This window comes from Giraffa tippelskirchi, chromosome 12 (genome assembly GCF_054371585.1).
Source record: "Giraffa tippelskirchi isolate mGirTip1 chromosome 12, T2T-mGirTip1v1.2.pri, whole genome shotgun sequence".
NCBI classification, from domain to species: domain Eukaryota; kingdom Metazoa; phylum Chordata; class Mammalia; order Artiodactyla; family Giraffidae; genus Giraffa; species Giraffa tippelskirchi.
In genome coordinates this window covers 60,040,901-60,065,873 of record NC_137286.1, presented here as the reverse complement: position 1 = coordinate 60,065,873, position 24,973 = coordinate 60,040,901, and the positions used below count along the sequence as shown (strand labels likewise).

The window sequence follows — 24,973 nt, the reverse complement described above, 5'->3', positions numbered from 1 at the left end:
AGGCTAGGCATATTAGTAATAACAGTAGCTAACACTGGTTGCTTAGTTCATACCAGGCACTATGATCATAATTTTTCATAAATTATCTTCAGTATTTTTACATTTGGAGATAAGTTTTGTTATTCCCATTTTATTGATGAAGAAATTAAGGCTCCCTGAGTTAAGTGACATACCTGAACTTGTAGCCATCCAACCTGAACCTGTAGCCATCCAACAAGTGGCAGAATCAGGATATTAACTTAGCTTTTTCTGACTCCAGAATGCGCATTCTTTCCAAACTGTTATAACATATGTTTTTCTCCTCAGATGTCAGTGACTTTAACAAGTGTTTTATTTCTTTTGGCAGCTGGCGATTTACATTTTACTTAATTATTACCATTGCTGGAATTGCATTTCTTTATGATGTAAGTTTTCTTTCTGATGTATCTTTGATTGTAATTTGTCTTTAATTTTAAAAATTCCTGCTTGTGAATCCCTTGAGATCTAATACTTTCACTAAGGTAACCAGTTTTTAAACCCCTACTCACTCTAATCACTTGTTTATGAAGACTTTCATTACTTGCCCATCAGAAATCAAATCTCTCCTTATCATATTCTCTTTGCATTGTCTGTTAAAATAATTATTAAATGATTATCTCATTAAGTGATATATAAAATTAATAGTAAATTGTTAACAGAAAAAAAAGAGCTTTTGGAGATGTCTCTAAAGATTCTTTTAAGATTTCACTTAAGATATTTTATTGTTATGAATATTTTAAGATATTTTTATAGCTACAGAAGCAGTAATCTAATTGGTCCAGAAACAATTTCATTAGAAGAGGCACTTGTTTTAAATAAATAATTTCCTTTGAGAATTAGGACTGTTACTGATCCCAGACTCAGTAGAACTCATGCATGTCATGGAGGTATTGTATAAGAACAGGTAGAAATGCCTGGGGAAGGAGGCAGATACTGCTGGGGGAGCAGGAACGTGATGGGAGTATCTCACTGTGCTTGTTTCCTCCCAGTCAGCAACATCAGGAGGGGCTTAGGTTTCTGCTGAAATCAGCCTTTGGCTCTGAACAAAGTTTCTCTTGGTTCCTTGCTTTTTCAGAAACCTTGGGTATATGACCTGTGGGAAGTTTGGAATGGTTATCCCAGACAGGTAAGTCCCCCGGATGTAGTCCCTCACCTCCTCAGCAGCTTGTCCCCTGAGTTTGGTCTGAGTCCCTTCCTGCTCTCTGTCCACTTTCATGCAGTCCTTGGTGCTTTGTCCACTGGAGCTTACTCATTCTTGTTTGTTATTTACCCATCACTTGTCTCATTCCTTTACTTTGTTTATGGTTAATGAAATTATGTATTTGAATTTAAATTTACCATCTTACTATGTATTTTTTATTTGTATCACTGGATACATTTCCTTTTTTGGTACTCATTACTTTTTTTATAGGACAGTGAAGTTTTTAAAATTATTACTCTATTTCTTCCCTCATATTAGCTTTTCAGTTATGCAGGCACTAGTGGTAAAGAACCTACCTGTCAGTGAAGGAGATATAAGAGACATGGGTTCAATCCCTGGGTCAGGACGATTCCCCTGGAGGAGGGCATGGCAACCCACTCCAGTATTCTTGCCTAGACAGAATACCATGGACAGAGGAGCCTGGTAGACTATAGTCCATAGGATCTGAAAGAGTCAGACATGAATGAAGAGACTTAGCATGCATGCACACATTCTTTTTTTTAAAATTAATTAATTTATTTATTTTAGTTGGAGGCTAATTACTTTACAGTATTGTAGTGGTTTTGCCATACATTGATATGAATCAGCCATGGGTTTACATGTGTTCCCCATCCTGAACCCTCCTCCCACCTCCCTCCCCATCCCATCCCTCTGGGTCGTCCCAATGCACCAGCCCTGAGCACTTGTCTCATGGATTGAACCTGGACTGGCTATCTGTTTCACATATGATAATATACATGTTTCAATGCTAGTCTCTCAGATATCCCACCCTCGCCTTCTCCTACAGAGACTGTTTTATACATCTGTGTCTCTTTTTCTGTCTTGCATATAGGGTTATTGTTATCATCCTTCTAAATTCCATATATATGCGTTAGTATACTGTATTGGTGTTTTTCTTTCTGGCTTACTGCACTCTGTATAACGGGCTCCAGTTTCATCCACTTCATTAGAATACATCAAATGTATTCTTTTTAATGGCTGAGTAATATTCCATTGTGTATATATACCACAGCTTCTTTATCCATTCATCTGTTGATGGACATCTAGGTTGCTTCCATGTCCTGGCTATTATAAACAGTGCTGCAATGAACATTGGGGTACACGTGTCTCTTTCAATTCTGGTTTCCTCAATGTGTATGCCCAGTAGTGGGATTGTTGGGTCATATGGCAGTTCTGTTTCCAGTTTTTTAAGGAATCTCCACACTGTTCTCCATAGTGGCTGTACTAGTTTGCATTCCCATCAACAGTGTAAGAGGGTTCCCTTTTCTCCACACTCTCTCCAGCGTTTATTACTTGTAGACTTTTGGATAGCAGCCATTCTGACCGGCATGAAATGGTACCTCACTGTGGTTTTGATTTGCATTTCTCTAATAATGAATGATGTTGAGCATCTTTTCATGTGTTTGTTAGCCATCTGTATGTCTTCTTTAGAGAAATGTCTGTTTAGTTCTTTGGCTCATTTTTTGATTGGGTCATTTATTTTTCTGTAATTGAGCTGCAGGAGTTGCTTGTATATTTTTGAGATTAATTCTTTGTCAGTTGTTTCATTTGCTATTATTTTCTCCCATTCTGAAGGCTGTCTTTTCACTTTACTTATAGTTTCCTTTGTTGTGCAAAAATTTTTAAGTTTAATTAGGTCCAATTTGCTTATTTTTGCTTTTATTTCCAATATTCTGGGAGGTGGGTCATAGAGGACCCTGCTGTGATTTATGTCGGAGAGTGTTTTGCCTATGTTTTCCTCTAGGAGTTTTATAGTTTCTGGTCTTACATTTAGATCTTTAATCCATTTTGAGTTTATTTTTGTGTATGGTGTTAGAAAGTGTTCTAGTTTCATTCTTTTACAAGTAGTTGACCAGTTTTCCCGGCACCACTTGTTAAAGAGGTTGTCTTTTCTCCATTGTATATTCTTGCCTCCTTTGTCAAAGATAAGGTGTCCATAGGTGCATGAATTTATCTCTGGGCTTTCTATTTTGTTCCATTGATCTATGTTTCTGTCTTTGTGCCAGTACCATACTGTCTTGATGACTGTGGCTTTGTAGGAGAGCCTGAAGTCAGGCAGGTTGATTCCTCCAGTTCCATTGTTCTTTTTCAAGATTGCTTTGGTTATTCGAGGTTTTTTTGTATTTCCATACAAATTGTGAAATTATTTGTTCTAGTTCTCTGAAAAGTACCATTGGTAGCTTGATAGGGATTGCATTGAATCTATAGATTGCTTTGGGTAGTATACTCATTTTCACTATATTGATTCTTTCAATCCATGAACATGGAATATTTCTCCATCTATTTGTGTCCTCTTTGATTTCTTTTGTCAGTGTTTTGTAATTTTCTATATATAAGTCTTGTTTCTTTAGGTAGATATATTCCTAAGTATTTTATTCTTTTCATCGTAATGGTGAATGGAATTGTTTCCTTAATTTCTCTTACTGCTTTCTCATTGTTAGTGTATAGGAATGCAAGGGATTTCTGTGTGTTAATTTTATATCCTGCAACTTTACTATATTCATTGATTAGCTCTAGTAATTTTCTGGTAGAGTTTTTAGGGTTTTCTATGTAGAGGATCATGTCACCTGCATACAGTGAGAGTTTTACTTCTTTTCCAATCTGGATTCCTTTTATTTCTTTTTCTTCTCTGATTGCTGTGGCCAAAACTTCCATAACTATGTTGAATAGTAGTGGTGAGAGTGGGCACCCTTGTCTTGTTCCTGACTTTAGGGGAAATGCTTTCAATTTTTCACCATTGAGGATAATGTTTGCTTTGGGTTTGTCATATATAGGTTTTATTATGTTGAGGTATGTTCTTTCTATTCCTGCTTTTGGAGAGTTTTTATCATAAATGGATGTTGAATCTTGTCAAAGGCTTTTTCTGCATCTATTGAGATAATCATATGGTTTTTATCTTTCAATTTGTTAATGTGGTGTATTACATTGATTGTTTTGCAGATATTAAAGAAACCTTGCATTCCTTGGATAAAGCCCACTTGGTCATGATGTATGATCTTTTTTAATATGTTGTTGGATTCTGTTTGCTAGATTTTGTTAAGGATTTTTGCATCTATGTTCATCAATTTTATTGGCCTGTAGTTTTCTTTTTTGTGGCATCTTTGTCTGGTTTTGGTATTAGGTTGATAGTGGCCTCATAGAATGGTTTGGAAGTTTACCTTCTGCAATTTTCTGGAAGAGTTTGAGTAGGATAGGTGTTAGCTCTTCTCTAAATTTTTGGTAGAATTCAGCTGTGAAGCCGTCTGGTCCTGGCCTTTTGTTTGCTGGAAGATTTCTGATTACAGTTTCGATTTCCGTGCTTGTGATGGGTCTGTTAAGATCTTCTATTTCTTCCTGGTTCAGTTTTGGAAAGTTATACTTTTCTAAGAATTTGTCCATTTCTTCCAAGTTGTCCATTTTATTGGCATATAGCTGCTGTTAGTAGTCTCTTATGATCCTTTGTATTTCTTGTTGTCTGTTGTGATCTCTCTGTTTTCATTTCTAATTTTGTTGATTTGATTCTTCTCCCTTTGTTTCTTGATTAGTCTGGCTAACAGTTTGCCAATTTTATTGATCTTCTCAAAAAAACTAGCTTTTAGCTTTGTTGATTTTTGCTATGGTCTCTTTTGTTTCTTTTGCATTTATTTCTGCCCTAATTTGTAAGATTTCTTTCCTTCTACTAACCCTGGGTTCTTCATTTCTTTCTTCTCTAGTTGCTTTAGGTGTAGAGTTAGGTTATTTATTTGACTTTTTTCTTGTTTCTTGAGGTACACCTGTATTGCTATGAACCTTCCCTTAGCACTGCTTTTACAGTGTCCCATAGGTTTTGGGTTGTTACAGTGTTTTCATTTTCATTTTTTTCTATTCATAGTTTGATTTCTTTTTTATTTCTTCTGTGATTTGTTGGTTATTCAGAAGCGTGTTGGTTAGCCTCTGTATGTTGGAATTTTTAATAGTTTTTTTCCTGTAATTGAGATCTAATCTTACTGCATTGTGGTCAGAAAAGATGATTGGAATGATTTCAATTTTTTTGAATTTTCCAAGGGTAGATTTGTGTCCCAGGATGTGATCTATCCTGGAGAAGGTTCCGTGTGCACTTGAGAATAAGGTGAAATTGATTGTTTTGGGGTGAAATGTCCTATAGATATCAATTAGGTCCAGCTGGTCCATTGTGTCATTTGAAGTTTGTGTTGCCTTTTTAATTTTCTGTTTAGTTGATCTATCCATAGGTGTGAGTGAGGTGTTAATGTCTCCCACTATTATTGTGTTATTGTTAATTTCCCCTTTCATACTTGTTAGCATTTGCCTTACATATTGCAGTGCTCCTATGTTGGATGCATATATATTTATAATTTTATATCTTCTTCTTGGATTGATCCTTTGATCATTATGTAGTGTCCTTCTTTGTCTCTTTTCACAGCCTTTATTTTAAAGTCTATTTTATCTGATATGAGTATTGCGACTCCTGCTTTCTTTTGGTCTGCATTTGCGTGAAATATTTTTTTCCAGCCCTTCACTTTCAGTCTGTATGTGTCCCTTGTTTTGAGGTGGGTCTCTTGTAGACAGCATATATAGGGGTCTTGCTTTTGTATCCATTCAGCCAGTCTTTGTCTTTTGGTTGGGGCATTCAACCCATTTACATTTAAGGTAATTATTGATAAGTATGGTCCCGTTGCCATTTACTTTGTTGTTTTGGGTTTGAGTTTATACACCCATTCTGTGTTTCCTATCTAGAGAAGTTCCTTTAGCATTTGTTGAAGAACTGGTTTGGTGGTGCTGAATTCTCTAAGCTTTTGCTTGTCTGTGAAGATTTAGAATTCTCCTTCATATTTGAATGAGATCCTTGCTGGGTACAGTACTCTGGGTTGTAGGTTATTCCCTTTCATTACTTTAAATATGACCTGCCATTCCCTTCTGGCCTGGAGAGTTTCTGTTGAAAGATCAGCTGTTATCTTTATGGGAATCCCCTTGTGTATTATTTGTTGGTTTTCCCTTGCTGCTTTTAATATTTCTTCTTTGTGTTTGATCTTTGTTAATTTGATTAATATGTGTCTTGGGGTATTTCACCTTGGGGTTATCCTGTTTGGGACTCTCTGGGTTTCTTGGACTTGTGTGACTATTTCCTTCCCCATTTTAGGAAAGTTTGCAACTATCTCCTTGAGTATTTTCTCATGGCCTTTCTTTTTGTCTTCTTCTTCTGGGACTCCTATGATTTGAATACTGGGGTGTTTCACCTTGTCCTAGACGTCCCAGAGGTTGTCCTCATTTCTTTTGATTCTTTTTTTTTTTCCTCTCTGCTTCATTTATTTCCACCATTCTATCTTCTACGTCACTTATCCTATCTTCTGCCTCCGTTATTCTACTGTTGGCTCCCTCCAGAGTGTTTTGGATCTCATTTATTGCATTATTCATGATTAATTGACTCTTTTTTATTTCTTCTAGGTCCTTGTTAAACATTTCTTGCATCTTCTCAATCCTTGTCTCCAGGCTATTTATCTGTAACTCCATTTTGTTTTCAAGATTTTGGATCATTTTTATTATCATTATTCTAAATTCTTTTTCAGGTAGGCTCCCTATCTCCTCATCTTTTGTTTGTTTTGGTGGGCATTTATCATGTTCCTTTACCTGCTGAGTATTTCTCTGTCTTTTCTTCTTGTTTAGATTGCTGTGTTTTGTGTGGCCTTTCTGTATTCTGGCATTTTGTGGTTCCTCTTTATTGTGGAGGTTCCTCCCTGTGAATGGGATTTGATGATTGGCTTGCCATGGTTTCCTGGTTAGGGAAGCTTGCATCATTGTTCTGGTGGGTGGAGCTGGATTTCTTCTCTCTGGAGTGCAATGGAGTGTCCAGTAGTGAGTTTTGAGATGTCTATGGGTTTGGCGTGACTTTGGGCAGCCTGTATATTGATACTCGGGGCTATGTTCCTGCATTGCTGGATAATTTGTGTGGTATGTCTTGCTCTGGAACTTATTGGCTCTTGGGTGGTGGTTGGTTTCAGTGTAGGTATGGAGGCTCTTAGATGATCTCTTATTAATTAATGTTCCCTGGAGTCAGGAGTTCTCTGGTGTTCTCAGGTTTTGGGCTTAAGCCTCCTGCCTCTGGTTTTCAGTCTTATTCTTACAGTAGCCTCAAGACTTCTCCATCTATACAGCACTGATAATAAAACTTCTAGGTTAATGGTGATAAGATTTTCCACAGTGAGGGACACCCAGAGAGGTTCACAGAGTTACATGGAGAAGAGAAGAGGGAGGAGGGAGAAAGAGGTGACCAGGAGGAGAAGAGGAGGAATCAAACGGGGAGAGAGAAATCTAACCAGTAAACAATTCCCTATGTGTTCTCCACAGTCTGGAACCCTCAGATAGGTTCATGGAGTTACATAGAGAAGAGTAGAAGGAGGAAGGAGATAGAGGTGAGCAGCAGGCAAAAAGAGGGAATCAAGAGGCGAGAGATAGCTCTAGGCAATATTCTGTTCCCTAAGTGTTCTCCACAGCCCAGAACACCCACAGAGATTCACAGAATTGGGTTGAGAAGAGAAGGGGGAGTGAGGAGGTAGAGGTGACCTGGGGGATAAAGAGGAGAGTCAAAAGAGGGAGAGAGTAATCAAGCCAGTAATCACACTCCTGAGTAAAAATGGGTACTGAAGATTGGATTCTTAAATGTACAAAATGGATATCAAATACTATAAAACAAAGATTAAAAATCTAGAATAGAGGTTAGACTCTTAAAAATACAATATTGAAGAAAAAACCAAAATCACAAAAAATATAAGAAATATATATGAAGTTTGCTTTAAAAATAGGGTCTTTTTTTTTTGCAAGGTAATAGTGAGTTATAAAAATGAAAATTAAAGGAGTAATAGAGGACTTAACAAAAGAAAAAAGTTAAAAAAATTTAACAAAAAATGATAATAGTAAAAATATCTAGGAATTTCTCTGGAGCTGTTGTGGGCAGTGTGGGGTCAGTTCAGTTTCAGATAGTTCCTTGTTCCAGCTTACAGTTCTCAATATCTGTAGGCCCCTTCCAGTGTAGTCAGTGCTAACTACAGGGTTTTAATCTATTGCACTTGTCACTTCCAAAGCGGTTCCCTCTGTTTATTTGGCTTCTTCTGTTTGCAAGTCTCTTCAGTGTCTAATTTCTGCCCTGACACAAGGGGGCGGAGGTGGTCTCTTTAGGTTCACTTGTTCAGTCATGCTGTGGGGAGGGAGGAACACTGCAAACCAATATCACTGGCGTGTGTGTGGAGAGCTCGCAGTGTCTCAGCCACACTGGGTTTGCCCCCGCTCACGGTGTGTGTGCTTTCCCAGTCTACCCTACTCAGGCTCCAGGTTACTCTGCTGGGGAGCGGGCCCTGAGATGCCTGCACTTCCCAGTCTAAGCCTCTCAGGTTCAGGTTCCTGGGTACTCCACAAAGGCACAGACTCGATTGGGTCCGCAGTTTGTGCCGTTCCCCGGTCGGAGCAGCTCAGGCAGCCAGCTGTTTGGCGAGTGCACTCTCTTCAGGTGCAGTGCAACTTATCACCTCCCTGGCCCCAGCCTTGGTTTCCAGGTGTGCCCAGCTCCAGTGTGCCTTGTGTCAGTTCTGGGGAGCTGATCTCTGGCTGTGACCCTCCTGGCAGATGTCAACCATCGGAATCTCGGGAAGTCTTTGCTTAGAAACTGGAAGCCTGTTTGCAGTTTGGTAGGGGGGGGCCCTCTCTGGGACTGAGTTTGTCCCTTTCCGGCTCTGGCTGGCCCCGCCTGCCCGCTGCGTCCGGCAGGGGATGGGCTGGTCCACAGCCGGCTAACTCTTCTCTGGTATTGCTCAGTCCTTTGTTCTGTGAGTGGGCCGGCAGTGCCTTAGATTTGGGCTTTTTGCGGGATAGTTCTCTCTCTCTGGCTGTCCCACAGTTTAGGTTGCTGTCTTACGTTAGCTCCCTCAGATTGCCCTCAGGGTATTCTGGCCCGGTCCTTACCCTAAGCGATGCTGCCCACTCCTCTCCGTTTAGCCCCCACTTGCTGATGACAGATGCAAGCGTCTAGGGTACTTCTCTGCTGGGAGTTGCCTTTGGGCATGTAATCTGTGGGTTTTATTTATTTATTTTTCCTCTCAGTTATGTTGTCCTCCAAGATTTGAAAATTTCCCCAGACCTGCCGGTGAGAGTGTTTCCTGGTGTTTGGAAACTTCTCCTCTTTTACGGCTCCCTTCCCGGGACGGATCTCCATTCCTAACTCTTTTGTCTCTCTTTTTATCTTTTATATTTTGTCCTACCTCCTTTCAAGACAATGGGCTGCTTTTCTGGGTGCCTGATATCCTCTGCCAGCGTTCAGAAGTTGTTTTGTGTAGTTTACTCAGCGTTCAAATGTTCTTTCGATGAATTTGTGGGGGAGAAGGTGGTCTCCCTGTCCTATTCCTCCACCATCTTAGGATCACCCCATGCACACATTCTTTCACTAGTTTTCCCAGAGATTACCTTTTGCATTCTTCAATTATTAGAGTCTAATACGAATTAATGACATCTTTAAAGTGCTCAAAGAAAGTAACTAGTAACCTAGAATTCTATGCCCAGGAAAACTCCTTTTAAAAAATAGGGTAAAATGATGACATTTCCAGACAAGCAAACCAAGGGGGCTTCTTCAGCCATAAGGATAATAATGCCAGATGAAAGGCATCTTACCTCTTTTCAGTCAGTGAAAGGTCATCAGACTACTCCTATCTTCTCCTTCAAATAGTTAAAAGCCTACAAGTCACTACTATAATTGATTTGTAAATGTCAATTTGCCCTTTCCTTGCTATTATTTGGTCTTGCATTTCCACACTTTAATCTGGCATTATTATCCTTATGGCTGAAGAAGCCCCCTTGGTTTGCTTGTCTGGAAATGTCATCATTTTACCCTATTTTTTAAAAGGAGTTTTCCTGGGCATAGAATTCTAGGTTACTTGTTATTTTCTTTGAGCACTTTAAAGATGTCATTCCATTGTCTTCTGGATCCCCTCAGTTTCTAATTCAGTTCTCCATTTTATTTTTGCTTCTTTGAATGATGTCTTTTTATTCCTCTATTTTAAACATTTTGTATTCGTCTTTCAGCAGTATGATTGTGATAGGCATAAATGTCATCATCTTTGAATTTATCCTGCTTATCGTCCATAGTACTTGAATATGTAGCTTGATGTTTTAAGTCCGTTTTGAAAAATTCTTAGCTGTTGCTTCTGTTCTTTTTTCTCTCTCCTCTCTTTCTGGAATTTCAATTTACAAGTGAGCTAATATGCTAGACTTTTACACTAGGTCCCAAATCTCTTACATGCTTTTTCTCATATTTTCTATCCTCTGCCTCACTGCTTCAATCTATAGGAACACAGTTCTCCACAGATCTCTTGCATTCCTGCATATCGTATGAAGTGAAACACAGGCTGACTTTTGTTCTTTATTGTCTTTTGAAGGATGTTTGTATGGAAAATGAGCTTGGAAGATGGAGGCAGTCTCTCCTCTGGAACAATGGATATACATGTTATTGTCCATTATGAAAGATTTAGGTTCCCTATTTCAGGGTTCCTCTCCGGTAACAAAACCCACTGCATGTGCAAATGTCAGTTCAGTTCAGTCGCTCAGTTGTGTCCAACTCTTTGCGACCCCATGGACTGCAGCACGCCAGGCTTCCCTGTCCATCACCAACTCTCAGAGCTTACTCAAACTCATGTCCATCGAGTCAGTGATGCTATCCAACCATCTTATCCTCTGCCATCCCCTTCTCCTCCTGCTTTCAATCTTTCCCAGCATCAGGGTCTTTTCTAGTGAGTCAGTTCTTCACATCAGGTGGCCAAAGTATTGGAGTTCCAGCTTCCACATCAGTCATTCCAGTGAATACTCAGGACTGATTTCCTTTAGGATAGACTGGTTGGATCTCCTTGTAGTCCAAGGGACTCTCAAGAGTCTTCTCCAACTCCACAGTTCAAAGGCATCAATTCTTTGGTGCTCAGCTTTCTTTATAGTCCAACTCTCACATCCATACATGACTACTGGAAAAACCATAGCTTTGACTAGATGGACATTTATTGGCAAAGTAATGTCTCTGCTTTTTAATATACTGTCTAGGTTGATCATAGCTTTTCTTCCAAGGAGCAAGCGTCTTTTAATTTCATGGCTGCGGTCACCACCTGCAGTGATTTTGGAGCTCCCAAGATAGTCTGTCACTGTTTCCATTGTTTCCCCATCTATTTGCCATGAAGTGATTGGACTGGATGCCATGATCTTAGTTTTCTGAATGTTGAGTTTTAAGCCAACATTTTCACTCTCCTCTTTCAGTTTCATCAAGAGGCTCTTTAGTTCTTCACTTTCTGCCATAAGGGTGGTGTCATCTACATATCTGAGGTTATTGATATTTCTCCCAGCAATCGTGATTCCAGCTTGTACCTCATCCAGCCCGACATTTTGCATGATGTACTCTGCATAGAAGTTGAATAAGCAGGGTGACAATATACAGCCTTGATGATATACTCCTTTCCCAATTTGGAACCAGTCTTGTTCCATGTCCAGTTGTAACTGTTGCTTCTTGACCTGCATACAGATTTCTCAGGAGTCAGGTCAGGTGTTTTGGTATTCCCATCTCTTCAAGAATTTCCCAGTTAGTTGTGATCCACACAGTCAAAGGCTTTGGCATAATCAATAAAGCAGAAGTAGATGTTTTTCTGGAACTCTCTTGCTTTTTCTATGATCCAATGGATGTTGGCAATTTGATCTCTGGTTCCTCTGCCTTTTCTAAATGCAACTTGAACATCTGGAAGTTCTCAGTTCATGTACTGTTGAAGCCTGGCTTGGAGAATTTTGAGCATTACTTTGCTAGTATGTGAGGGAGTAGAATTGTGTGGTAGTTGGAACATTCTTTGGCATTGCCTTTCTTTGAGATTGGAATGAAAACTGACCTTTTTCAGTCCTGTGGCCACTGCTGAGTTTTCCAAATTTGCTGGCATACTGAGGTCAGCCCTTTCACAGCATCATCTTTTAGGTTTTGAAATAGCTCAACTGGAATTCCATCATCTCCAGTAGCTTTGTTCGTAGTGATGTTTTCTAAGGCCCACTTGACTTCGCATTCCAGGATGTCTGACTCTAGGTGAGTGATCACACTATTGTGGTATCTGGGTCATGAAGATCTTTTTTTTGTACAGTTCTGTGTATTCTTTCCACCTCTTCTTAATATATTCTGCTTCTGTTAGGTCCATACCATTTCTGTCCTTTATTGTGCCCATCTTTGCATGAACTGACCCTTTTGTTTAGCCATGGAAATTGGAACGGGAAAACTGGCCCAAATATTGTTATTCTGGCAACTATAGTACTGTGAATAATAAACTATTCTTTATCTCAGACCCAGGAGTGTCATATATCCTGCCAGCAGTCATGAAACTGTGGAAAGATAACTTTCAAGTAGGGTAAAATCTCAGACACTTCACAGCTCTTGATATTTTCTACTTCATATCCTCCAGATCACTAGTACATTTTTCAGCAGTGTCTAATCTGCTCTGAAACACATCCTTTGAGTTCTCAATTTTAGTTATGGTATTTTTCAGTTCTCAAATTTTCACTTAATTCTTTTTCATGGATTCCAGTTCTATATTAAAAATTCTCACTAATTTTTAAAAATAACCTTAAAAACCTAGTTAATTTTAAAAGTCATTTTAAAGTCATATTCTGATAAATCCAATATATTGACCACCTGTTTTCTTTCTTATCTCTGTCTCCTTTTTCTTGATAACTTTTGGTTGAATGACAGACATTGGATATGAAAAATTATACTTAGGAATGATTTTACCTACCTTCTGAGTGGACTTAATTTCACTTCTGTTAAGCAGTTAGAGTTGAGACAGATCATCTTAAGTTTTATATGTTTTGAAGTGATTTTATGTGAATTATAGTCTTTGTGAGGTCAGATATATTTATAACTCATCTGTATATCTAGGGCATTCTCTTACAGTGGTTTTAAATAAAAGGTTATAGTATTTACCAGGACTCCTTTTCATTGGCTGGCCCTGAACATCGGTTTGCTTCCTCGCACTATGAGATTGCCAAAAGTCCTACTTAACTTCTGCTTAGAAATCTGAGCTGGTGTTTTCTAGAAATTCTCCTTTATTTGTTTCAATTTCACATTTTCTGTGTTTGAAATAACATTGTGTTTGAATATCTAGATATTTTCTCTTCACTATATTTTCAAGATAAAAGAATGTTTATACCTCAGAGAATGTAGAGAGTATAGAGTCTCTGGGCTCTATAGTGCTTGTAAATCAGCAAACACGGACTTTATGCTATACATAGGTGTGGTTTTCTTTGAAATTATCCTGTGTAGGGTCTTTAGTACTTCTTAAATTAAGGATGCACTAGAAATAAAAGATTCCATTTAATGCATTTTTCTTCTCTTTGAAATCTTGGCTCCATGGGATGCTTCAGGATGCTTTGGTTGTTCCCTGGTATCTTCAAACAGATATTATCTGTACTTTCCCTTATTTTTAAAGTAGTTCTCACCAGGAGGGTTTGTCTCATACAGACTTGCTTATCATAGAAGAAAGCAGAAATTCTCTTTCTTTTATGGCCTTATCAAGGATGATGAGTTGATCAGAAAACTATTCCATTTAATGTATTAGCCTTACTCTTCATTTCTCAGATGTGTCAGTTTATGCTGGTCCATAAGAAATCATCACCAAAACTTAGTACTTTAAAATAACAACCATTTATTTGCTTATGATATGGATTAGCAATTTGGGCTAGGCACAGCCAAGCAGTTCTTTTCCATGTGGTGTTAGCTGAGTTCATTAATGTATTTTCAGTTAGTTGGCAGGCTGGTTAGGGGATAGCACATGTGCCCTCATTTGTATTTTTGTCAGTGGACATCTTGATTCTCTACTTTGTGGCCTCCAGCAGGGTAGCTCAGGTTTCTTGCTGTTGTTCAGTTGCCCAGTTGTGTCCAATGTTTTGAGACCCCTTGGACTGCAGCACACCGGGCCTCCTTGTCCCTCACCATCTCCCAAAGCTTGCCCAAGTTCATGTCCATTGCATTAGTGATGCCATCCAGCCACTCATCCTCTGACACCCTCTTCTCCTTCTGCCCTCAGTCTTTGCCAGCAACAGGGTCTTTTCCAATGAGTCGGCTGTTCATATCAGATGACCAAAATACTGGATGCTTCAGCATCAGTCCTTCCAATGAATATTCACAGTTGATTTCCCTTAAGATTGACTGGTTTGGTCTCCTTGCCGTCCAAGGGACTTTCAGGAGTCTTCCCTAGCACTAGAGTTCAAAGGCATCAATTCTTTGGCACTCTGTCTTCTGTATGGTCAAGTTCTCACAACCATATATGACCATTGGGAAGACCATAGCATTGATTATATAGACTTTTGATGGCAGAATAATGTCTCTGCTTTTCAACACACTGTCTAGGTTTCTCATAACTTTCCTGCCAAGAAGCAATTGTCTTCTGATTTCATGGCTGTAGTCACCATTCTCAGTGATTTTAGAGCCCAAGAAGAGGAAATCTGTCACTGTTTCCACGTTTTCCCCTTCTATTTGCCATGAACTAATGGGGCCAGATGCCATGATCTTCATTTTTTAATATTTAGTTTTAAGCTGGCTCTTTCACTCTCCTCCTTCACCCTCATCAAGAGGCTCTTTAGTTCCTCTTCACTTTCTGCCATTAGAGTGGTATCATCCACATGTCTGAGGTTGTTGATGTTTCTCCCACCTACCTGATTCCAGCCCGGCATTTCTCATGATGGGCTCAGCATATAGGTTAAGCAAACAGGGTAACAGCAGACATCCCTGTCGTACTCCTTTCTAAATCTTGAACCAATCAGTTGTTCCATACAAGGTTCTGTTTCTTCTTGACCTGCATACAGGTTTCTCAGGAGACAGGTAAGATAGTCTGACATTCCCATCTATTTAAGAGCTTTCTGCAGTTTGTTATGATCCACACAGTCAAAGGCTTTAGCCTCAGGTTTCTTACTTGGTGCTTATGAGGTCTCTGATTGCATCATATTTGCTATGTCCCCTTGACCAATGCCCGGAATTCAAATTCCTGGTCATGTTGGAGGAGACTATACCAGGACATGAATATGAGGTGAGATTCATTGAGGGCATTAATGTTACAACCCATCACACCAAGTAATATAATGTCTCAGCTTATCTAGAAGAAGCACACCACTCCTTACTTTAAAGAAAAGTCTAGCCATAGGAATTTCATTTTGTTTTTTAGGAGACATTTTAAGACTACCTAAATAATTGTATATATTTTACTAACGTCCCATTTGAGAATGGGCCAGTTTGGGTCACCAGCTTGTCACTAGAAAAGAGGTTAGGACATCAGATTTGAGTACTACTCAATAAACATAAAACAAGGTATTTTGTTGAACCAGCAAAACAACTTTTCCATCTAATTTAACTGTCAATCAACTAAAAGAATGAAGTTATACCTGTTGTAGTTTTATTAAATTTTAAACAAAACATTTAACTTGATTTTGGAATTCTTGTCTCCCTTTTTAGAAAGAAAATGCCTCAGAATATTGTCTCTAATTCCTTCTCAGAAGTTGAAATGTAAAACATTATTATTTGAGAGGAATTTGTGATATATAAGCTTCCGTGGTGGCTCAGCTGGTATCAGAATCCAACTGAGAATCCCCCTGCAGTGTGGAAGAATTGGGTTCAATCCCTGGGTTGGGAAGATCCCCTGGAGAAGGGAAAAGCTACCCACTCCAGTATTCTGACCTGGAGAATTCCATGGACTGTATAGCCAAATAGGTATCAACAATATTTTTAATCCTTAAAATGAGTTGTTTATATGGTGACATTAAAGTAGTGAATACTCTTGTTTTCCTCAGCCCTTGCTGCCATCCCAGTACTGGTACTACATTTTGGAGATGAGTTTTTATTGGTCTCTCATATTTAGCCTTGGCTCTGATGTCAAGAGGAAGGTAAGTGTCTTATTTACAAAGCTGCTTTATCCACTTTTTCAAAATGGATTTATCTATTTTCAAAAATGTTCATCCTCCTTCCCCAAATCCTAATCTTTAAATTATATTTTTTTGTGTCCTTAGTTCTAGTTGATAGGTTTTTTTTTTTTTTTTTTTTTACTTTTATAGCACATAGAGTAGTACAAATATTCTCATTCTTTAGTGACTTGGTAAGTATTTGTAGTGAAATACTATAAAAACTTTAACTTTGAAGTTCCACTCTTGTTCAATGAGAAAAGGACTCTCCTTTATGATGTCTGTTTCTTTCTTTTGGTTTTGGAGTTTAGTGTTCTTCAGTGCAAAGAAGAAAAGTGCTAGTAGTTTTAATTCTACAACCGTATCTTTTAGTTGATTACAGACTACTTTATTCTTTGATGTATTCAGTGACTTTGAAAACATTTTTTTTGCTTTAATTTATCCAAGTTCTTGTTAGGAAATACTGCTTCAGGCACTATTAGCTTTGCTTTATTTGCAGGGAAACTGAGTCACAGGCATGCTGAATGCATCCTCTGAGGTCACAAAGTGAGGTATTTTTAGGAACTGTTTGGTTGCTACTGATTCCTGTTTGCTGGTACAGAAAATCATATTAGACTCTCAGTGCAGTTACAGATTTCCTCACGTACCCTAGCAGTACAGGTCAAATGACAAATACTGTTGGCATGTACTTTATATGTTATGCTCTATATAAAAGATCAGTTTGTAGCAAAATTCGTATGATAAATAGAATTAGGTGGAATTCATATTAAGGAGCTAAAACCAAGCTGGCTTGACTAAATGATGTTTAAGTGATGTTGTACATTACCTACCACTAAGGGGCATAGTCAGCTGCTCATCTGAAGATCTAAAAAGAAACTTACAGAATAAACCATAAGAACATAGTGTGGAGAATCTGATTGAAATGATTTCCTTTTCCAGAAAACTTGATCACTATAGTTTAATTATTATTAATTTAATTTAGGCTAAGAATATATCAAATTTTAACTGAGGCATTTTCTCAAGGGATAGAATTGAAAATAATCATTATTTAGAAGGTCTTAATAGACAGACTCAGGTAGGATGACCCTGTAATTATCCTTTTCCCACTTTTGAGCCTTTGATTTTTTTCAATAGTTGCTTTCTCTCATTATTTACAGGTCCATAGCACTTTTCAAAAAATTAAATGTAGATATACATCATATATTTAAAAATACATATTTTCAGAGACAAAAAACTGTTAAGAATTGGGTAAAGCACAGGCTCTGAAGTCACACTGCCTAAGTATAGATCCTGTCTTCACCACTCATTAACATTTTGAGCTAGTTGATTATATTCACTAAACTTAATATCCTCATATATAGAGTTAAAAATAGTTTCCATCTCCTCCAGTTGTTGTGAGGATTAAACAAGTTAATCCATATAAATCACTTTCTGGTATATAGAAAGCACTCAACAAATTAGGCTGTTATTGTTATTTTTATCTTTTTTTACTTTGGCTACAAGGAAACTGAAATTTTCAGTTTTTTTTTAAACATTAAATTTTTTTTTTTAAATGCAAAGTCAAGTGGACCTTAGGAACCATTACTATGAACAAAGCTAGTGGAGGTGATGAAATTCTGGTTGAACTATTTCAAATTCTAGAAGATGATGCTGTGAAAGTGCTGCACTCAGTATGCCAGCAAATTTGGAAAACTCAGCAGTGGCCACAGGACTAGAAAAGGTCGGTTTTCATTCCAATTCCAAAGAAAGGCAATTCAAAAGAATGTTCAAACTGCTGCACAATTTCACTCATTTTAATGCTAGCAAAGTAATGCACAAAATTCTCCAGGCCAGGCTTCAGCAATATGTGAACTTGGAACTTCCAGATGTTCAGGCTGGTTTTAGAAAAGGCAGAGGAAGCAGAGATCAAATTGCCAACATCCGTTGGATCATAGAAAAAGCAAGAGAGTTCCAGAAAAACATCTATTTCTGCTTTATTGACTATGCCAAAGCCTTTGACTGTGTGGATCATAACAAACTGTAGAAAATTCTTGAAGAGATAGGAATACCAGACTGCCTTACCTGCTTCTTGAGAAATCTGTATGTAGGTCAAGAAGCAACAGTTAGAACCAGACATGGAGCAACAGATGGTTCCTAATCAGGAAAGGAGTACGTCAAGGCTGTATATTGTCACCCTGCTTATTTAACTTCTGTGCAGAGTACATTATGCGAAATGTCAGGCTGGATGAAGCACAAGCTGGAATCAAGGTTGCCAGGAGAAATCAATAATCTCAGACATGCAGATGATACAACTCTAAAGGCAGAAAGTGAAGAAGAACTAAAGAGCCTCTTGATGAAAGTGAAAAAGGAGACTGAAAAAGCTAGCATAAAACTCAGCATTCAAAAAAACTAAGATCATGGCATCTGGTCCCATCACTTCATTGCAAATAGATGGGGAAACAATGGAAACTGAGAAACTTTATTTTCTTGGGCTCCAAAATCACTGCAGATGGTGACTGCAGCCATGAAATTAAAAGATACTTGCTCCTTGCAAGAAAAGCTATGATTAACCTAGGCAGCATATTAAAAAGCAGAGACATTACTTTGCTGGCGAAGGTCCATGTAGTCAAAGCTATGGTTTTTCCAGTAGTCATGTATGAATGTGAGCTTTCTTTCTATAAAGCTGAGCAGCGAAGAATTGATGCTTTTGAACTGTGGTATTGAAGACTCTTGAGAGTCTCTAGGACTGTAGAGAGATCAAACCAGTGAATCCTAAAGGAAATCAGTCCTGAATATTCATTGGAAGGACTGATGCTGAAGCTGAAACTCCAACACTTTGGCCATCTGATTTGAAGAGCTGACTTATCGGAAAAGACCCCGATGCTGGGAAAGATTGAAGGCAGGAGGAGAAGGGAACTACAGAGGACAAGATGGTTGGATGGCATCACCAACTTGACGGAAATGAGTTTGTGCAAGCTCCGGGAGTTGGTGATGAATAGGGAAGCCTGGCATCCTGCAGTCCATGGGGTCACAAAGAGTTGGACACAACTGAGCCACTGAACTGAACTGAAAAACATTTTAATGAAGATATTCACATACCATACAACTGTTCTATCTAAAGTGCATAATACAATGGTATTTGGTATATTCGCAGGATTCTGCAGTCATCACTACAGTCAATTCTATTTTCATCAGCTCAGATAGAAATTCTGCACTCTTTAGTGGTCACTCCCCATTTCTTCTAACCTCTACTTTGCCAACAGAGGTCCGTCCAGTCAAGGCTATGGTTTTTCCAGTGGTCATGTATGGATGTGAGCGTTGGACTACAAAGAAAGCTGAGCACCGAAGAATTGATGCTTTTGAACTGTGGTCTTGGAGAAGACTCTTGAGAGTCCCTTGGACTGCAGGGAGATCCAGCCAGTCCATCCTAAAGGAAATCAGTCCTGGGTGTTCATTGGGAGGACTGATGTTGAAGCTGAAACTCCAATATTTTGGCCACCTCATGCGAAGAGCTGACTCATTTGAAAACACCCTGATGTTGGGAAGGATTGAAGGCAGGAAAAGGGGATGACAGAGGATCAGATGGTTAGATGGCATCACTGACTCAATGGACATGAGTTTGGGTAAACTCCAGGAGTTGGTGATGGACAGGGAGGCCTGGCGTGCTGCAGTCCATGGGGTCGCAAAGAGTTGGACACGACTGAGCTACTGAACTGAACTACAGACCCAGACAGCTGCTAACCTACTTTTTGTCTCTATGCATTTGCCTCTTTTGGGTATTTTATATAAATCTAGTCATACAATATATGTTTTTTTATATTAGGTTGGTGCAAAAGTAATTGTGGTTTTGCATTGTTGAACTTTCCCATTTGATATTGGAATACATTCTTAAATAAATTGTAATAATATTATACATCATTTTAATGCACATTTCTCACTTTTTTTTGCTAATGACTTATTACTTGCTATTTATTTTAGACTAGGGAAATGATGTTAGGCAAAAAGCAAATTTGAGCATTTTTCTTATTCAAGTTCAAAATGGGTCATAAAGCAGCAGAGACAGCTTGCAACATCAATGACACATTTGGCCCAGGAAACTGCTAATGAACCTTCAGTGCAGTGGTGGTTAAAGAAGTTTTGCAAAGAAGACGAGAGCCCTGAAGATGAGGAGCACAGTGGCCGGCCATAGAAAGGTGACAAAGACAACTGAAAGCAGTCATCGAAGCTGCTCCTTTCACAACTACTTGAGAAGTTGCCAAAAAACTCAATGTCGACCATTCTGTGGTCTTCTGGCATTTGAAACAAATTGGGAAGGTGAAAAAGCTTGATGAGTGAGTGCCTTGTGAACTGACTGAAAATTTTTTTAAAAATCATTGTTTTCAAGTGTCATCTTCTCTTATTCTACACAACAACAATGAACCATTTATTGAGAAGAAGCCCCAGATCACTTCCCAAAGCCAAACTTGCACCAAAGAAGTCATGGTCACTGTTTGGTTGTCTGCTGCCTGTCTGATCTACAGCTTTCTGAATCCGAACAAAACCATTACATCTGAGAAGTATGCTCAGCAACCTAATGAGATGCATTGAAAACTGCAATGCCTGCCTCTGGCATTGGTCAACAGAAAGGGGCCAGTACTTCTCCATGACAAGGCCAAACTGAATGTCGCACAGCCAACACTTCAAAAGATGAACAGATTCGGTTATGAAGTTTTACCTCATCCACCGTATTCTCCTGACCTCTCACCAACTGACTACCACTTCTGCAAGCATCTCAACAATTTTTTGCAGGCAAAATGCTTCCGCATCCAGCAGGAGGCAGCAAATGCTTTCCAAGAGTTTGACAAATTGAAGCATGGATTTTTATGCTACAAGAATAAACAAACTTATTTTTCATTGGCAAAAATGTATTGATTGTAATGGTTCCTATTTTGATTAATGAAGATGTGTTTGAGCCTAGTTATAATGATTTAAAATTCACAGAAACCTCAATTACATTTGCACCAACCTAATATCTGGCTTTTTTCATTTAGCATAATGTTTTCAAAGTTCATTCATGTTGTAGCATGCGTCAGTACTTTATTCCTTTTCATTAATGAATAATATTCCATTATGTGGAAATACTACATTTTGTTTATTTATCAATTGATAGATATCTGGGTTGTTTCTGCCTTTTTGGCTATTATGAATAATGCTACTATGAACATTTATATGAAAATTTTTACATGAACATACATTTTTATTTTTCTCAGATATATGCCTAGGGGTGGAATTGCTGTACTATATAGTAGTCCTATGTAGAACCTTTAGGGGAATTGTCAGACTATTTAACAAAGCAGCCATGCCATTTTACATTCCTACCAGCAATGTATAATGGTTCCAGCTTCTCCACTTTCTAGCCAGTGCTTATTTTTGTTTGTTGCTTTGTTTAGTATTAGCAAAATACTTCAATATTTTGCTAATGTAGTCATTCAACTTTTATTTGTTACTTATTTCATATGCAGTAACTCTGATTTTAATGGTTGTGTAATTTTATTACATCTGTCTTGGAATTAGGCAGGATATTAACAATAAATGTAAATGCACATAGGAATATGCTTATGTATATATATGTCTGTGTATGTGTGTAAAGTGTACATGTATCCAGCGTAGGGCACTGGGAAGAATAGCAGATATGAGGACTTAGGTGGCAACTATTCAGTGTTATCTCAAAGTTAAAAGACTTCATCAATGAGGATAACACTTGTTCTATCTCTCATAAGAATTGTTTAAGAATGAAAGTGAAAGCATTTTACAAATTTCAAAATATGCAGATGTAAGTTGTTAGTTTTTAAATTGTTATTATTATCTATTTAACTGATTGGAAAATAGCTGCATTTACTTAATGGTCTCCATTTGCCCTCATTATGTAGGATTTTCTAGCACATGTCATCCACCACTTGGCTGCTGTCAGTTTGATGAGCTTCTCTTGGTGTGCTAATTATATTCGCAGTGGGACCCTCGTGATGATTGTACATGATGTGGCCGACATTTGGCTAGAGGTAAACGTTTGCCATTAAAAAACTAATAATACTACCATGTCCTGGGTTAACTGTGACTCTTTACAGGAAGAACTCTCTGTGAATGATTTAGCAGAGCTCTCAGTTCTGAAAACACCTAAAGTCTGTGGATATCTCTTAAGTCCCCAGATCTTTCAAGCTCAAAGAAAGGAAAGCTTTCAGTTTTTAGTTTCTAATCTTTTTACTCCATGGTACTCGAGAGAGAGGGGTTATTTTGTGGGATTCTATTTATGCAACTTGCATGCAGATATTAGCTTAGGAAGTAAGCTGAGGTAAGAGTAAGCTGAAGAAAAAATGACTTCTCATCTTTTAAAAGGAAAACTTGGACTATGGCATTGTGGATTTTTAAAGCTGATTGGCCCCATATATTCACTTAAGCCAAAGCCAAATAGGCACTGAATGCTTGCACTGCCCTGCAGGGTTCCTCCTCCAGCTTTAAGAAATGAGAACTAATGTTTATTTAAATGACATTTATTTTCTAAGGAAGCAATGTTTCAGAGCAGGAGACTTTAAAACAAGAGTCTTCCTAATCTCGAGCCATACAAAATATAAGAAACAGCAAAATTAGGATTGTTTTCTCTACGTGTTTCTGTTGTGTATTGGTTCTGTTTGCCCTGAGACAGTGGGTCCTGCTATACTTAGAGCCACATTGTTTCATTATTTACTTATCAGTTCAGTTCAGTCGCTCAGTCGTGTCTGACTCTTTGCAACCCCATGAATCGCAGCACACCAGGCCTCCCTGTCCATCACCAACTCCTGGAGTTTACCCAAACTCATGTCCATCGAGTCGGTGATGCCATCCAGCCATCTCATCCTCTGTCGTCCCCTTCTCCTCCTGCCCCCACTCCTTCCCAGCATCAGGGTCTTTTCCAATGAGTCAACTCTTCGCATGAGGTGGCCAAAGTATTGGAGTTTCAGCTTCAACATCAGTCCTTCCGATGAACACCCACGACTGATTTCCTTTAGGATGGACTGGTTGGATCTCCTTGCAGTCCTAGGGACTCTCAGGAGTCTTCTCCAACACCATAGTTCAAAAGCATCAAGTCTTTGGTGCTCAGCTTTCTTAACAGTCCAACTCTTAAATCCATACATGACCACTGGAAAAACCATAGCCTTGACTAGACGGACCTTTGTTGGCAAAGTAATGTCTCTGCTTTTTAATATGCTGTCTAGGTTGGTCACAGCTTTCCTTCCAAGGAGTAAGCGTCTTTTAATTTCATGGCTGCAATCACCATCTGCAGTGATTTTGAGAACTCCATGAATAGTCTTTTATACTCATTTATGATGAAGGTTACTTAGTCGGGTCCGACTCTTTGTGACCCCATGGACTGTACAGTCACCATATAAACAACTCATTTTAAGGATTAAAAATATTGTTTATACCTATTGGCTATACAGTCCATGGAATTCTCCAGGCCAGAATACTGGAGTGGGTAGCCCTTCCCTTCTCCAGGGGATCTTCTCAACCCAGGGATCGAACCCAGGTCTCCTGCATTGCAGGTGATTCTTTACCAGCTGAGCCACAAGGGAAGCCCAAGCTGAGGGAAATGATACTAACATACTTGCATTCAGCATCACCTCTTGAAGGGCTACTAATTAAATGTAAGTTAATATGGAAGAAATTAATGGAATAAGATCTTGTTCTTTTAGATCAGGATTCAGCAAGTTCAGTTCAGTTCAGTTCAGTTGTTCAGTCATATCTGACTCTTTGTGACCCCATGGACTGTAGCACGCCAGGCCTCCCTGTCCATCACCAACTCCCAGAGTTTACTTAAACTCATGTCCATTGAGTCGGTGATGCCATCCAACCATCTCATCTTCTGTCATCCCCTTCTCCTCCTGCCTTCAATCCTTCCCAGCATCAGGGTCTTTTCAAATGAGTCAGTCCTTCACAAGAGGTGGCCAAAGTATTGGAGTTTCAGCTTCAACATCAGTCTTCAGTGAATATTCAGGACTGATTTCCTTTAGGATGGACTGGCTGGATTTCCTTGCAGTCCAAGGGACTCTAAAGAATCTTCTCCAACACCACAGTTCAAAAGTATCAATTCTTTTGGGGAAAAAAAAGTATCAATTCTTTGGCGCTCAGCTCTGTGAGAGTGTCCAACTCTCACATCCCTACATAACTACTGGACAACCCATAGCCTTGCTGGATTCAGCAAACTTTTTGGCAAAAAGCCAGGTAGTAAATCGAGCTTTGTGGACCTCATACGATCTCTTGTCACATGTTCTTCTTTTTCTGTTGTTTTTCCTTTTCTTTCATACGCCTTTAAAAATATGAAAACCATTCTTACCATTCATAACTCAAGGGGCTGAGCAGCTTTAGTCCATAGGCTGAATTGTAATTTGCCAAACCCTGTTGTAGATGTAACCAGAAGTTATTTGAAGACATTTCAAAGCAACTGGCTACTGTTAAAATTGGCGAAGTACAGAACTGTGTTTCTTGTATGTAACCATAATTAGTCATGTAAATCCAGTTCTAAGGGTAACGATTATTATGTACTTCAGAGCAGCAAATGACTTAGCAGAAGGAGGATTATGCCAGTTCTTCCTTGTGTTGCTCTCTGAATGTAGCCATCACTGTTATAATCACCTCCTCCTCCAATCATATCTCAGTAACCCTTCCTGAAAGTTAAGACCACATTGGCTATGACTTTAAAACTTTATGCTACTCTGTTCTTCTAGGCCTCTAGTTCAACTGCCTTTGGTGTGTGTCCACCATAAAAACAGCTTCATTGTGTTACTAAAAAGGGAGATTTAGGTGTTAGGCCAGGGAATAAGCACCATGTTGTCCCTGCCTACCCTG

At 38.7% G+C, this 24,973-nt stretch overlaps 1 protein-coding gene across 3 annotated transcripts in view; it reads left to right on the top strand.

Annotated features, from left to right (window-relative positions):
- Positions 1 to 24,973, top strand: part of CERS3 (ceramide synthase 3) — a 173,868-nt gene that overhangs the window by 63,870 nt on the left and 85,025 nt on the right. For all 3 annotated transcript variants that reach the window (XM_081551357.1, XM_081551358.1, XM_081551359.1), the window contains 4 exons: positions 347 to 404; positions 1,094 to 1,144; positions 16,028 to 16,120; positions 22,024 to 22,152. In XM_081551357.1, coding sequence (XP_081407483.1) covers positions 347 to 404; positions 1,094 to 1,144; positions 16,028 to 16,120; positions 22,024 to 22,152 — 331 coding nt within the window. The remainder of the gene's footprint in view (positions 1 to 346; positions 405 to 1,093; positions 1,145 to 16,027; positions 16,121 to 22,023; positions 22,153 to 24,973) is intronic.